This window comes from Dipodomys spectabilis, unplaced genomic scaffold (assembly GCF_019054845.1).
Source record: "Dipodomys spectabilis isolate Male_0828 unplaced genomic scaffold, ASM1905484v1 ptg000046l, whole genome shotgun sequence".
NCBI classification, from domain to species: Eukaryota; Metazoa; Chordata; class Mammalia; order Rodentia; family Heteromyidae; genus Dipodomys; species Dipodomys spectabilis.
In genome coordinates, this window is record NW_024870723.1 from 2,027,638 (window position 1) to 2,043,485 (window position 15,848).

Here is a 15,848-nt window from a genome sequence, read left to right on the forward strand (position 1 = left end):
TCCCTATCTCCATTCTCATTATTCTCAGGCTCTGCTGGTTCCAAGCAGATTTATTACCATATTAAATGTAATTTTTTAAAGAAGAAGTTGGCCTTTTTGTATGAGTTTACCTGTAGTTTCAACTGTTTTTCACACTGAAGGTTCTCTGCAGAAGAAATGAGTCATTTTAGAGGATAGACTTTCTATAATCATTATATATAATCCCTCCCTATTTATCTTCACCATAGAAGAAGAAGAGGAGAAATATGGAGCCAAAGCCAGGCAACCTCCTGATTTTAGGCATCAGAGCTTGTATGTTCATAACTTGAACATAGCTTATATGTCCAGCGTGTAGAGAAGTTCTCACTTCTAAGCATAATAAGTTGGCCTCTTACTTCTAACTCTGTTGCCAGCTTTCTCTGTGACCTGGAAGCAGATGCCATCCCATCCTCAGCTCTCAGTTCTGTTTTGCATAAAATGCAGAAAGGAGATGACATTGTACACATTATCTCACATAATCATGGTAACAATGCTGGGTGAATATCCTATCTCATTGATTTATTTGTTTGGATGAGAAAAATGGAAACTTAGAGAGATTCACCTTCTGGGTCACTGAGTCCTGATTTGAATCTAGCTTTGCCCCAGGTCAAAACTCTTTTCTCTTTTCAGTCTTCTTTATTGGCTTTTAGAGAGTTAAGTCTGGATTTATGTCTGGTCATTCTTAGAGTGGACCTGAGTTATTAGATCTCTAAGAAGGCCAAAGCCACTGTCAAAGTCCTGTGGTCTTTCCATGTTTAAAGTGCCCAGCATGCTAGCAGTTATAGGAGATCTCAGCTGGTTCATAGCTATCCTTCAATAACTGAACTATAAGGAACGGATTGATTCTGGCTCTTTCCATAATATTTCACTATGTGAACTATTTACAGAAGTAAACAAGGGATTTGTTGAGCTTAGAAGATACTCAGCAGTCTGCTGCCCCTAAACCATTTTATGACCATTTTATCAGATGATCAAACATCCTAGAAATTCACCTAGTGTTTAACTGAAATTCTGATTGTTTCCTTCTAGAACAGCCTATGCTGTTACCTATGGCAAGATTTCCCTTTTCTCTTAAGGCAGAGGGATATTTTATTGTGACTAACAATGAATGATAGCCTAGACAGCATTCATGATTTTGGTGGACTGATCCCATATTGACTGCTGATGGTTGAGACCAATTAACAAGTACTTATCTTTCTCTCTCCTTGTATATCCATCTCTTACAGATGAGCCCAGCCGGTGCTATTTCCATGATGGAGATGGGGTATGTGAAGAGTTTGAACAAAAGACTAGCATTAAAGACTGCGGTGTCTACACACCCCATGGGTTCCTGGATCAATGGGCATCCAATGCTTCAGTTTCCCATCAAGACCAGCAGTGCCCAGGCTGGGTTGTCATCGGACAGCCAGCAGCATCCCAGGTAAGGTCCCACCCCCTACACACCTCCTGAAGATGCTCTGAACCTCTTCTGTGCTTGCCAGAAATGCCCACCTTACAGATATGATGCCATTGGATGTGACCACATGAGCATATCTTTAGCTACATGTAATATCAGTGCCTCTTGACCTCTTGGGTACCATTTGTAAAGAATTAGAAATACAGTGGCCAGCTGAGGGAACACCAGTGTAATGGAGGTAATGACTAGCCTCTTTTGTCCTTCCCTACTTAATTCCTTTGTGGGAAAGAACTCTACTCTGGCTGGACTACTGGAAATCAGTGGGGGGATGGGGGTAATGACAAATCCATTTGAGGAATTCTCACTTTTAAGGAGGTTCTTTCTACTTTAAGGGTGTAACTCTACCATCAGTATGTTGTATGGCCTTGTGCTGGTCTCCTCACCTTCCTGGGCTCTATGTTTCTTTCCGTCTTTGAAATGGAGAGTAGTTGAGCTTGATGATCTCCAAGGATCTTTACACTTCTAAGAAGCTATGACTCATTCCTCAGTCCCCTCATGGACTATTTATTTGCTATGTTTTTCCCACAGGGGACTGACAGCATAGTTGAGGGAGTGAGAGTTTTGGGGCCACCAGAGCTTGTATGATGTTGGGGATGGCTATGACTTCCCCAGAGCCCCCTTTCTAATTATCCTGGTGAACAAGCCACCTGCCTTCTTCTGAAACTCATATGTCTTAGAGACCTGACACAGTGGTTCCAGCTATCCAGCCCAGTAGCCAACTCAGCCATATTTCCCAGATATTTCTTTCCAATTTCTTGATGAAAGAGAAGGATGCCCTTCTCTTGGGCCAAATGAAGATTCATTGGGTGAAGTACAAGATAGGATCACTTCCTTGACTCTTTTTTTTATTTTGCATTTGTTTGACCATTATGTTATCATTTTGCTTATTGTTTATTTATTTACATTAGTGTCTGAATGCCCTGAGGAGGGTAGAAATAAATGGGAACATGGTGCTCCTCATCCCAGCCTAGGGAATAATGAATGCACACAAGGAAGGGTCAGGGTTCACCTTCTCCTCATGCCTCACCTCCACCATGTGATTGCAACTTCACCCTGAACTCTTTATCTGTTTGTTCTCTTGCTTCCCTCAGAACCCTATCACTTCCTTGTGAATAAGTTTGAGGTCCACTCATCTCTGTCTCTTGTCTTTAAGCGCAGAATCTAGGTTAAACTAGATGCTCAGAAAATGTCTGTTTTCTTGACTGTAAACACACACACGGTGCAAATGACACCGAGAGAATAGCTCAGGTATCACTTCTCTGATCACATGGAATGTCGAGGAAATCCAAATCAATGGTAGCATCCATTTCCTAGAGATGCTTAAGAATATCACTCCAACATGGGAATTATTAATGCATTTGGAACCTCACATTAAAAAAAATGTTGAGGTAGCAGCTGTGCCTTAAAACCACCCAGAGCTTATTGTTACTGATCTGAGCAAAGGAGAGAAAGAATTTTCCAGTCTTAGCATTTGAAAAGAGGCTTCATGGGACAATTATTCCACTCTTGTAAGGAAAGGGCTGTCAGGAATTATGGGTGATTATCTCTTCCTAAACAAAAATCCAATTAAAAAAATCATTATAAATACTAGCTCTTCGATTTACAAAGAGGAGATGAGGATACAAAATCATCCCTATTGAATTATTCATTGTAACCAATTTTATTTTAATGAAATCGACTAGGTTCCATTACTCTGGGTTTGGACATAATCTTTGTTACAAGGAGACTTCAGCTGTAACTAAATTTGCCATAATGAGATCAGCTCACTGGAGAATACAGGGTCAAGGGAGAGAATATGAGTACAGGCTAGGTGTGGGGCCTGGCAGGCGGAGGTCCTGGGAGGTGCAGAGCAAGAGTCTTCTGAATTCTTTCTCGGAGAGCAAATGCTTAGATATCATGAGTGAGTATACTTGCCCCCACCCTCATGCACACATGGGCAAACATGGACACCCATGTACACATATGCGTATGATGCAAACACACACATTCACATTTGCATTTCCAAAACGATACGAATCCTGCATGATTCAGGAGAAAGACTATTCCTAAAGGGAAAGGATAGCTCCCTTTCAACAGCAGAGAGGAAAAGGAAGTGGGACTCTGCCCTTCATTATATTGTTCAGTGATTAAAGGAGACTGGTAGTTAATTTTCACCCTGTCAGGGCCTCCAGTGAAGATAGTGAAGTTGTTGATGACATGGGGGGGGCTTGGAGGTTCTTAGAAGTTGAGCTTAAGAACAGAATTGGAAGGTATACCACGTGTCCTTCATCTTCCTCCAAATCCCCCTTTCTTTGTCCTGCCCTCCCCTCCCTTCTTCTCCTTCTCTCCCTCTCCTCCCTTTCTTCTCTCCCCTCTCACCCAGACATACACATTCATACATGAGTAGGTCCCCATAGCAGCTCAGAACCAGAGGGTGACCAAAGCAAACACCGGGGAACAGAGCAAGGGAACAAGTAAGTATCATAGCATCTTCAAGCCCAGGCTACTCCCATTTCCGCACAGACTGACACTATTCCATGGCCCTTGCTGTTTACTAGGACACTTTTTAAACTTGAGGAATGGAGACCCTTTTAATCTAATTTACCCAAAGCTCTGCCTTTCCTTGATCCTGTAAAAATGATATGTGCAAGTACTTAGTGGAGCTATGTGGCCACCTGTATGACAGAACCTGTAGAAGAAATCAAAGAAGTGTGAAAACACAGCTCCTGACCTTGTCACGGTGTAAGATGTAGGTGTGAGAATTTCATCCAAAGGCAAAAGCCTCATCAGATTGAGTCTTGAGGCTCTCACGGCTACTGCAAATGAGCAACATTCTTAGTGTTGTGAGTTCTAGAATACTGATTAAAACTTCACTTTGGGTATTGCATATGCCTGCAACATTTCATGATTTCCAGTTCTTTTCATCCATTGTTCTTGAACCAGATCCCCAAATTTGGTTAGAATAAAGCTAATCCTGAATGCTAAATCTCATATCTGAATATTATCAGAAGTATCAAAACTTCCTGGTTGTACAAACTGGGCTGAACATCCTATAATAAGAGACATTCTTTGGATAGTTTGGCCAGGTACCATCTGGGCCCAGCTGCAATCAAGAAGTTCCTGAGACAGAACTGCCTACCGCCACCCCTCATCCCCCAGCAAAAAAAAAAACGGAATTGAACTGAATGAATCATGTTATCTCTCTTCTAGAGATCTCAGAAATGGTTTGGCTTAAGTGCTTGCAAAGATCTTGTCTAGTTCTTATTTTGTCTCCGTGTTTTACATTGTTCTAATGCTTTAGAACAAAGGCTGCCAGGATATGACACAGATAGTTCTTCTTTTTGCTCTCACCCCTAACATTTTTTTTTAACAAAGCTGATTTCCTCCTGGCTCTCCTGCCAACAGGCAATGACCTGAGGAGGAGGTGGAAGACCCAAGACAATCAGGAATTTATAGTTTCTCTCCTAGGCATTGCAGATCCTCGGTCAAAAGACCATTGAATTTGGTTAATCCTCTGAGGATAAAATTTAGACTATCCCTTTCTCAGACAGTAGTTTGAGGACTAAAGTAAAGGAAAACTTTCCTAAGAATGAGATCTATCCACATTAGAATAGAGTGTTGTGGAAGTTTCCACCATGGAACAGGAGAAAGCAGAACCCCTGTAAACCCATTATTGGTCATCTCTGTTGTTTCTCACTTCAGTTTGAGTGGCTAGTATCTATTCTTTGCTGTGACCATAATACTATGCCAGGTGTCATAAAGATCTAGAGAGTACATGCCTGTAATCCCAGATACTCAGGAGGCAGAGGTGGGAAGATCCTAAGTTTGAAACCCAACACTGACAAAAGGTAGTATGATGTTCTGTTTCACAAACATTTTTTAAGTTGGATGGAGATATAGTATAAGGCCCAGAGCCTAAGTTTTATCCCCAGCACTCAATGAAAATAATCTATCTCTTGATTTGATTGAAGAAAAATTTATTTAAGTCTTGCATTTAAGAAATATAAAAGAGGGGCTGGGAAGGTGGCTCAGTGGTAGAGCGCTTGCCTTGTATGCCTGAGACCCTGGGTTCGATTCCTCAGCACCACATAAGCAAAAAGAAAAAAGCCGGAAGTGGTGCTGTGGCTCAAGTGGTAGAGCGCTAGCCTTGAGTTGAAGAGCTGAGGGACAGCGCCCAGGCCCAGAGTTCAGGCCCCATGCCCGGACCCAAAAAAAAAAAAAAAAAGAAATATAAAAGAGAGAATGAGGGATAATGTAGTTTGGTGGAAATTATGGCCAACTGGCTTTTCCTTAACTTCTGAGTAAGTTGTTCCTCTGAGAATCTCATGGTGCTCCTTTCAAAATGGAGATGATAGTATCTACCTAGTGGAAGTTAAGGAAGATAACATCTAGCTGGTGAACAGCAAAGAGGCAGAGAAACACTAAGTGGTAGTGTTGTACTTCTGAAGTAGTACAAATGTCACTGCTCTATCTCAATCACGTTAGCTTCCTTCACCTAGATCTGGCCATGATGAGCCACACAGCAGAGAAGCCTCATCATCATGATGTGGACTTCATCAGAATCCCATCAGTCACTGTTTGCTGCACACTCAGAATTGTAGTAGGCACTTTGAGAAGTTCTAAGGAAGTCCTGAGCCTTTTGCTGCCCTCAAAGCACTTCTAGTTTCAACAGGGTTTGCCCAACTAGAAACAGTAGTCAACCATGAGAGAGCCTGAGATCCAGAGGGATTTTCCCTCCAATCAACCTTTCTCAGCCTGCAGGGATGAATGGATAAGTCATTTGCCCACTCTCAGAAGAACCCAGATAGATTATAAAAATAGCATTTACCAAGTTCCTCTGGGCTCTGCACCAAATTCCTTGAATCTTACTACAGCTACTACAGAAACAGTCATTAATGTTCTCACTTTACAGATGAGGACACTAAGACTCAGACAGCAGAAGGACTTGCTTTGGGGATCCTGGCTGGAGGGGGCTGAACCCATTGTTTCTAATAGGAACCTGAGTTCAGGATGAAGCAATTCATACCTGCTTCCATCACTGCTGTGTAAGAAGAGGGGGAAGAGCTGGTGTCTTTCTGGAAGTGATAATACATTTCAGCAACACCAAGAAAGTGGGTGTGCTCCCTCACCAGTACCCAAATCCCCAAATACTCCCATTCCTTCCACTCTGCCTCTGAGATCTCCATCTGTTCCTTTTCATTCTGTGTGTGTGTGTGTGTGTGTGTGTGATTACTGAGGCTTTGTGTCCCTTAGCTTTTTTTGTTCAAGGCTTGAGCTCTTCCACTTGAGCCACAACTCTTCTCCTAACTTCCCCCCCCCCCACACCCTCTGCCCCTTTGGTGGTTAATTGGAGATAAGTATCTCATAGAGTTTTCCTTCCTGGGCTGACTTTGAACTGTGAGCCTCAAATCTCAGCTTCCGGAGTAGCTAGGGCTGCAGACATAGCCACTGACACTCGATTTGGTCTCCATTCTTTTAGGTGGAGCCATGCCTTATTGAGAGTCTTCTAAATGTGTGTAGTCTACGGAACTATAGAAGAAACATAGAAAGTGTTTAAAGTTGCATCTCTTACATGTAAAACAGATTTCTTAGGTTCTGGAATGTATGTTTAATTGTTGCTGGAGCATGAGAGAGAGAGAGAGGGAAAGAGAGAGAAGCACAAATAGGGTAATTGTAGATTGAAGAAGAAACTACATAATTTATGGTTTGTGTCAAACCGTACACAGGAAACCTTGAGAAACCAGGATAAGAGAATCACAAGATGTGTACATTCTTTCATGGCCACCAACTCTGAGCCAGGACAGCAGAGGTTATTCCTCCGTGACCTCCTCATTCCTGTCTCTAGGGACAGGGGCTCGATTCCCTGAGGCTCTCTAGACATAGGGTATGTTGGTTAGTTTTCTCCTTGCTGTGAAAGAATATCTGACCTAAACAACTTCAGATGGGGAAGATTTATTTGGGCTCATGATTTTGGAGGGTTCAGCCTATGCTTGCTTGGGAAGAACATCATGGTGTCAGGTACATGTGGACAGGGAACAGAGACAGGGAGACAGGAAGGGACCAGGGACAAAACACCCCAAGGATCTACCCTGGGTGGACCAACTTCTTCCATCTATGCCCCACCTCCCAGCTGGGTCCACTATCTGGAACTTAGGCTCCCAACACCTGAGCCTGTGGAAGCAATTTCATATCCAAACTGTAAGACATGACTAAGCAATCTTTTCACATGCCCTTACCATGCAGTGTAGGAGGGGAAACTCAAAGGGAGACATTTCCCGTGGAAATGATAACTAAGGAACAATTCAAAGGATAAACGGGGGAGGACAGGGAGTACACCTTAAAAATAGCGAAAGAGGGAGACAGATACCAAAGGGGTGGTGAGAAATGTAGTAAAAGTCAAGACATAGGAGCTTAAAACGTCACTCAAAGACATCCTGCAGATGATTGGAATTTAGACTTCATTCTTGGAGCTATAGAAAGCTTTTCCAAAGTTTTAAAATAACAGATTAACACATTGAGGTGCTATCGTGTGAGGAAAAGGAGTAACATTTATTGAATTCCTCCTGCATGCCAGGCACATGCTGGGGATTCGAAGCATATAATTTCCCATCTATTTCATAACAAGCATACAGAGAAGTCTTTCTCTTCCTCTCTCACAAGGAGACATGGAGTCTCAGAGAGATGAACTGCCTTCACTTATGAAACCTTTCGTTCTACTTCTGTCTCTTCTTGCACCTGGTTGCTGACATTCCATATAAATAACTTGACTTGGAAATTTTGCAGTGAGAAGCAATTACTCAATCCTATTTAGATAATATTATTTGCGAAGAGCGTGGAGAAATCTTGACCTCAACACTCAGTGCTGAGGTCTCTGTTCCAAGGTCTGCCTGTCCCTTCCCTACCCACCCGGCCTTTACAAAAACATTCAGCTCTTCTCATTAGTGATGTGGGATGGCCACTGCCAGTGGTGGGGAGGGAAGAGAGGCGAAGGGAACACACTGCAATGCAGAAGTAGATTCCAAGCAGTTTTCCCAAATGCCCTGGGGATGTGCTTCGTCCTGGTGGTTTGTGAATAGTTTTTCAATGGTACATGTGCAAGTCATCTAAGGAAACAGAACAGAAAATACCATAGTCAGATACAGTCTGCCCCATTGATGTGGGACACTCGAAGTCTGAAAAGGAAAAAGCAGATCATACGGGTGTGTAAATCCAATAGCTATTCCAGAAAAGAGGTCTACCCACATCTCTCCCTAACTCTTTCTTCCCTCTGTCTTCCACTCATTCTCTCCTTCAATAGGTAATTGAGCCAGACAAATGAGACAAATGAATAGAGGAAGGAAGGTGAACGGGGGAGAATAAGAGGCATGAAATTCGATGGATATCCTACAAAATTAAGAAATTTGAGGGAAAGGGTAGGATTGGCAAAGATGGAGGAGAATGATTAAAGAGGTGGCATTGATCAAGAGGCATTATTATATTCATAAACTGCTTTACTGAATGGCAGCTCCTTCGTTACCACTACTTAAAGATAAGAAAGCTGTACTTTTAAAAAGAAAATCCAGATATTATAATTGGCCCTAGTATTCAGTCTAAATATTGAGCAATGGCAGCTTTGAAAACAAACATATATTAAATAAGGTTTGGATCAGATCTACCTGTTTTCTAACTCCTGAGTTCCATCATTCACTGTGGCTGTGTAGCATTGGACAAGTCAGGTCTCTTTGCCCCAATAGACTCCCTGATCTGTAAGAGGGCAGTAATGACATCTAGGCAGCAAGGGCTTGTCAAGGAAGTTGCTTCTGAAACCTGTTTGTCCTCCTAATGACACAGAAACACTCTGCCTTCCTGTGACGTTTTGTCAACTGAAGGACAGATAAAATTAGAGACAACATATGATATATATATATATATATATATATATATATATATGGTATATATATATATATATATATATATATATATATATATATGGTAAAGAATGGTGTTCTGGGACCAAAATGTAAGGGGAGGGAGACTTTAAGAGTCACTTGGTCTTACTTCATTTAATTAAAGTTTTGTTTTGTTTTGTTTTAACAGCTTCCCTTGAATCTCTCCAGTCCCCACTCTGTTATATAATGATTCTAGCCTTCGAATTCAGAATCAGTCGAATGCTTAGTGAACTTACGCTATCAAAAGCATCACTCCCAGTTAGGGGCTGATGTTGAAATGAGCTATACAGTCACTGTCCCCAAGTAGGAAATCCTGAACCTTGTCAGAAAGGGAGTGCTTTTTGAGGTACCATATTAAGATAAGGCAAGTGTTAGCAAAGGGCTGCATGATATATGGATAACCTTAGAAGTTTGTGCTTTGAAGAGGAAGGGCTTTGAGGGAATGGAGAGTTATCCATGAAATTCTTCTTCTTTTCCTTGGGCATTTGGGAAAACTAAATAGACTATGATATGCATGACTACATTGTATTTGTTGCAAGAGAAGTATAACCTTTGGAACCAGAAAAGAACTAGTATGTTGTTCCTTGTCATTTGTGTTGCAGCTGGCAAAAGACTTCTTCATTTAATTTGTGTGTGTGTGTGTGTGTGTGTGTGTGTGTGTGTGTTAGCATACATTAGTTATGCAAGGAGAGCCTCATGGTGATATTTCAGACATGTCTACAGTACAACCTGATCAGTTCACCCCCTCAATCATTCTCTCCCTTATCCTAGCACAGCTTCAGCTGGCCTTACTGTTCTATTTTCATACATACAAACTATTTCAACCATGTTTACCTTCATTCACCCAACTTCACCGTTTTTTTGAGTTTCAATTTTCCCCATCTGTCCAAAGGATGGGCTATCACTTTGAGGTAGTCATGAGGCTCCAATGAGCTAACATATATTAAATGTACACTCCTGCTTCTGACTGGTCATCTAATTCATGCCAGTTCACAGTCCTGCTAAAGTGTGTTGTATCTGAGTAAACTGAGTTTGGGGAAGGAGCAAAATTTTGTTAAGAATGGAAAGCATAGGAGGGTCAGCTTAGCATTTGCAAGGATGTCGCAAAAATGTATTCACTGCTTGATTGAGGAAGGGATGTGTGCAGCAGTGAGGGCCTGGCTTAAAAAGTCTTTTATTTCTTACTTGCTCACGGACTCTTGAAGCCCAAGAATAAGTAGGGATCTGTTTTGTTTTGTTTTGTAGGTCATGGAGCTTGAACTCAGGGCCTGGGCTCTGTCCCTGAGCTCTTTTGCTCAGAGCTGGTGCTCTATCACTTTGACCCACAGTGCCACTTCTGGTTTTCTGGTGATTCTTTGGAGATAAGAGTCTCACAGACTTTCCTGCCCAGGCTGGCTTTGAACCATGATCTCAAATCTCAGCCTCCTAAGTAGATAAGGTTAGAAGTGTGAGCCACTAGCACCCTGCTCTTCTGGTTTTGATGTAGAGCAGACATACTACTGGCATCCATACCAGTTCTTCCTCTGAGCCTGACCCACCCTGACCCCATTGTCTTAATCTCAACCTCAGAACCAGTCACCTTTCTTCCATCCCTGTCATTTGCTCAGACTCCCCTTCAGATCCTTCTCAGTTCTTATTTTCTCTGTATTATTGTTTTGTTTTAAGTGGGGTCGCCGGCCTGTAGCCAACATGCCCTTTGCTGTGTAATTTAGTTTCATGTTCTGTACCCGAGAAACATGTAAAAAATGTAAGCAGCATTCACTCTCTGGGGGCTGTAATGCACTTAGGAAGTAAGAGCCAGTGAAGCTTGCTGAGCTCGCTCCTTTGGCAGTATTGAATTCTGTCCCCAAAACCACATGCTCATTTCTCTCATCTGAAAGTAAACTTTCTCAAGCCAGGCCCCAGGGCGGGGAGGTAGGACTCAGCTGGGCATAGGGTTTTGTTTGTTTGTTTGTGTAGACGTGTATACTTATTTCATTGTGTTTGTTTTGCAGAGCCGTCTACCCCATATACTCTGTTCTTCTCCATTCTTCCTTTTGAAAATGATCCTAAATGTGTTGTCTGTAAAACCAGACCGTAGAGAGCTTCCTAGCTCCTCTTCTACCCCATCCATGGGTTTCTTAAAAGTTGCCTAGATCTTCAGTCAGATCCAAGCTCTAGGAGGTCCTGGATACATCCGTGTGTGTTCTCTTTCCAGGGAGAAATGGACTCCAAGGGCTTAAGAGAGGATCCCTGGCTGAGAGGCTCTTTCCTGTATCAGAACCTCCCTGGGGCCTTTCCCTCAGCTATATGTGGTTGGTGGAAAGGGACACTGGGGTGACATCTTGTGTTTCTTTCCTTCCTGGGACAGAGGCCTCTGGGCAAGGCATGGGCTTGGCAGACATAGATTTCAGGGCTGTGAGTGTTGCCCACAGATACCATGTGGCTGCCTGGCAGCAAGAGATGTGAGGAAGAGAATGGGATGCAACAAAAGGGAAGGGATTAACGGAAACGCGTCAGGAAACCATGGTCAGGAGTGAGCTCCAGAAAAGACAGAACTGTCTCATTATTGAGCCCAGGTTGGAAACCAGCCATCCAGTGTCTGGTAGTGCAGACACTGTCTTGCACTGTAGCCTCCAGCCACCTACCTATGTGACACGGAGCCCTAAAACAGGACCCATGAAATGGAGCCGCTGAGTTTTTAATTTCCAATCATTCATTTAAATTGAAACAGCTCCGTGGAAACCATGGGCTGCTCTATTGGGTAGAGTAGGTTTAGCTGACATCAAATTTCATCACTGTCACATACAATGAAGTCTCAGGCAACGAAGTCTCTTCAGTCTCCTCATCTGTACGCTCAGATAATTAAATGAGATTGTGAGGATTCCATAAGATAGTACATGGAAATACTTGGAACTACATTGGGTATTTTAGAGTGAATTCTCCCTAAATCTGTTCATCAAATTAGAGCTTTATAGCCAGCACATGGAGGGGAAACTATGCTGCCATTCCCACAGATAGGGGGGCAAAGGTTCACAAAGGGCCCCTACTCTGAGCAGTGAACAGGAAAACATTGTGCTATTTGGGGCTCTTAAGCTATTATCTCCCTCCCGTCCTCCCTATTTTCCTTCCTTCCTTCTGTCTTCCTTTCCTCCCTTCTCCCCTCTTTTCCTCTTTTTCTCCTCTATCCTTTCTTCCTTCCTTTCTTTCCTTCTTCCTTCCTTCCTTTCCTTTTTTCTTTCTTTTTCTCTCACCCTCCCTTCCCTCACTTCTTCCTTTCTTTTTCTCTCACTCCTCCCTTCTTTCTTTCCTCCCTCCTTCCCTCACTGCCTCCCTCCCTCCCTCCCTTTCTTCCTTCCTTCCTTCCTTCCTTCTTTCCTTCCTTCCTTCCTTCCCTCCTTCCTTCACCTTCCTTCTTTTTAGTACTGGAGACTCAACCCAGAACTTCACACTGCTGGACAAGCACTCTACCATTTAAGACATGCCCTCAATCCTTGGAATACATTTTAAAATGACATTTTCTTTTCCCCAGATTGAGATATATAACATACTAATCTATTTTTGTAATGGCTATCCTACATCTTTTAAATCTGCTTTCATTCTAATTGCAAGATGTTTGCCTTTGGATTACGTTCTCCATTGTGATAAGAAAAATTGGCTTCAGTGATCTCGTATCTGTTAAGCTTTCTGTTTGTTCTCCTTGGCCAATGGAATCCAACAGCCTGAGCAGACTAGGCCTTGTACAGTCAGTATCAGCTTTTTTTTTTAATCCATTGCCTGAGGGGCATGTTCCAGGCAGATTGGGTGAACTGGGGTCACTGTTAGGCCTGGGGGGGGGGGTGTCCTTCTACCTGTCATTACTATCATTTGTGCTTCTAAACTCTTTAAGGCTTAACCATCCTTCCGGATCTAGGGTACACAGCTTTTCTTGTGCGTGTCCTCCCACAGCTCAGCTCACTTGCACCCCTCACTCTTCTGACACGTGTAGACTTATCCCAAAAGACTGAGCAAAGCTGCCTTTGAGTTTGTGCTGCCTTTTTATACCAAATTTAAGATGAACATCTAAAAATTCATTTGTCTCTTAAGTATTTCTGTAAAAATTTTATTTTTAAAAAAGCATTATCTTCAAGTAGTTGTACAAAAGAGTGACCAATGCAGCAAAGCAGTTCATGAACATCATGTATCTTCATTCCCCCCCACCTTCCCTCACGTAGGCTACACAATGAATTTTTCTGCATTCTCCACCCCTCCCCTTCTTAAGTACAAACATAGAGTACATGGGGAATACTCAAAGTATGTGAGATTTATTGAAGCATGTTGTCGGAAATTATATATGCTGGATAACCTACAACTCATCGGTCTAAGACCTGTCAGAGCTTGGAATGATCATAGCAGTTAGCAACTTCTGAAATCCCATCACAGGACAAGTGAGGTAAGCACCTTCAGAGGAAGGAGAGGACTTGGATGGTGACCCTGACCTCTGACCCATGACCTTATGTTCCTTCTGTTCCTTCATGCCTCCAGAATCTGCTTCCATCTCAGAAAGTTAGCTCCCCGGTGATAAGTGCTTTGATGTGTCCCCTGCAGTGTGTTCTAGCATCTGGCACATAGAAGGCTCATGATAAATATTAAAGAATAAATCTCCCTCTTGCCAACAACTTCTGCCTAGAAAATGGAAAAGGGGTGTTGGAGACCAGACTTCAAGGTAAAGGTTCTAGCCCTTTGACTCCTGTGATTAGGGGAAACATGGAGTCTGGATGAGGCCCTCCTTGTGGGATGGATAGAAGTGCTAGGCCTGCCATTTCATCTTTAGAGAAATCTCCCAATGAGAGTCCAGTGAGGAAGGCATGAAGGAGAGAGAAAGCAAGAAGGAAACAGGAGCAGGAAAAGGAAAAGGGAAGAGGGATGTAGAATTTTAAAAGATAATAGCAAGTAATAATAAATGACAATAAAATAAAAACCCATTCATAATAAGCTGATAATGACGAGAAGCATGTGGATAATTCTCAGGATAGTAGCTCTGTGTCAGGATCTTCATACTGGCTTTGTACCTTTAAACCTGCCAACCACCTCATAAAGTGGTTCTGTAATATTCACTGGTTTACAGACAAATAAACTAAGACTCACAAAACTGAATTCTGTTGTTGGCTAAGAGGTTGGGCAGACAGTTTACATTTTGAATCCAGGACTGGTTCTCAGTGGAGGCCAGAAAGGAAGGAAGGAAAGATGAAGAGTGAAAGTTAATTGAATGTCTTTCATGTATAGGATGTCCAAACATTTGCAAAGGCTCTTTTAGTTCTCAAAAGACACACACTCCACAATGGCTAGTATCACCTTCCATGTGGAGAAATGTGGACTTAGCATTGTGTTCAAGAAGATGCAGTCAGTGAAGAACAGAGTCTGAGGTTCCAGTTTATATCCTCGTCACCTTCAGATGCATGTGCCTTCCACTGCTGAACAGAAGGGTCAGGAAAATGGCCAACGAAAGGGTTGTGGAGGAGTTCACATTGTGGATCTCAAATCATGGTGCAGCAGATCCCAAGAACCACATTTCAGAGCCGCTGCTTCAACATGGTGTGCACAGATATGCGCTGCCCTAGCCAGGACTACCAGCAGGAAATGCATCATTCCAGAAGGCTCCTGTCCCTCAGAATACTCAGCCTATGGGTGGACAGGCTATGTAAGTTAGCATGTCCCCTGAGTACCTGAGGAACAAAGCCCCAACCCCCATAGTTTTTGTACATTACAAATATGATATGATCCCCAAACTCTGAAATCCAATGTGGTAGGCCAGAGAGAAATGCCACCCTGGTCCTGAATCGTGAGAGAGTCCCTGTTCTAGCTGGAAAGCCAGCTTCAGCAACTCCTGGCCTCTTGCACACATCACTGTGGGGTACCTTCTGCAGCTTTCTTTCAAGAAGAATTAAGTTGGAAGCAACTCAGAAAGAAAGATCCCTGTATCCTTATCAGGAACAAATAGAACCCAGGTCCTATCAGAGAACCTCAAAGTCTGAAGTAAAGATCAGGACCCACAAGTAAAGGCACCTCTCTTCTTGATCATCTTGGCATCTAGCAGAGCTCACAGAAGTCATGTGACTTGCACCTCATCTCAAATACAATCTGTCACAGAGAGATATTAGTTGGAAGAAGTAGAGGTGGGAGGAAACAAACAAACAAACAAATAACCCAGAGGGGGGGCAGGAATCCTCATTTTGTGAACTTGAGAGAAAATCTTTGTTCTATCATGACACAGATGTTTTTAAGTGAAAAATCACTCCTCTGACCTTTCTTGAATAGGCCAGTGTGGTCAAGACAGCCATTAACGAGTACTCAGCTATTACTAAACAAAGGTTTAGGTGTCCAGGAACGGACCTTGGATGTGGTAATGCTTTGGTGATTAACCCACAGGCATCCAGAGGCTCCCACAAAAAGGCTGAGAACAAAGAGACATGGTGACTTCGAATGATCTTCACCCCCAGTCTGAGTGG

General features: G+C 42.8%; 1 protein-coding gene across 1 annotated transcript in view; it reads left to right on the forward strand.

Moving 5' to 3' along the window:
* The window catches only part of Pappa (pappalysin 1), a 223,955-nt gene that overhangs the window by 133,534 nt on the left and 74,573 nt on the right, over positions 1–15,848 (forward strand). The window contains exon 10 of the mRNA XM_042678753.1: positions 1,245–1,438. Within this exon, the coding sequence (XP_042534687.1) occupies positions 1,245–1,438 (194 nt within the window). The remainder of the gene's footprint in view (positions 1–1,244; positions 1,439–15,848) is intronic.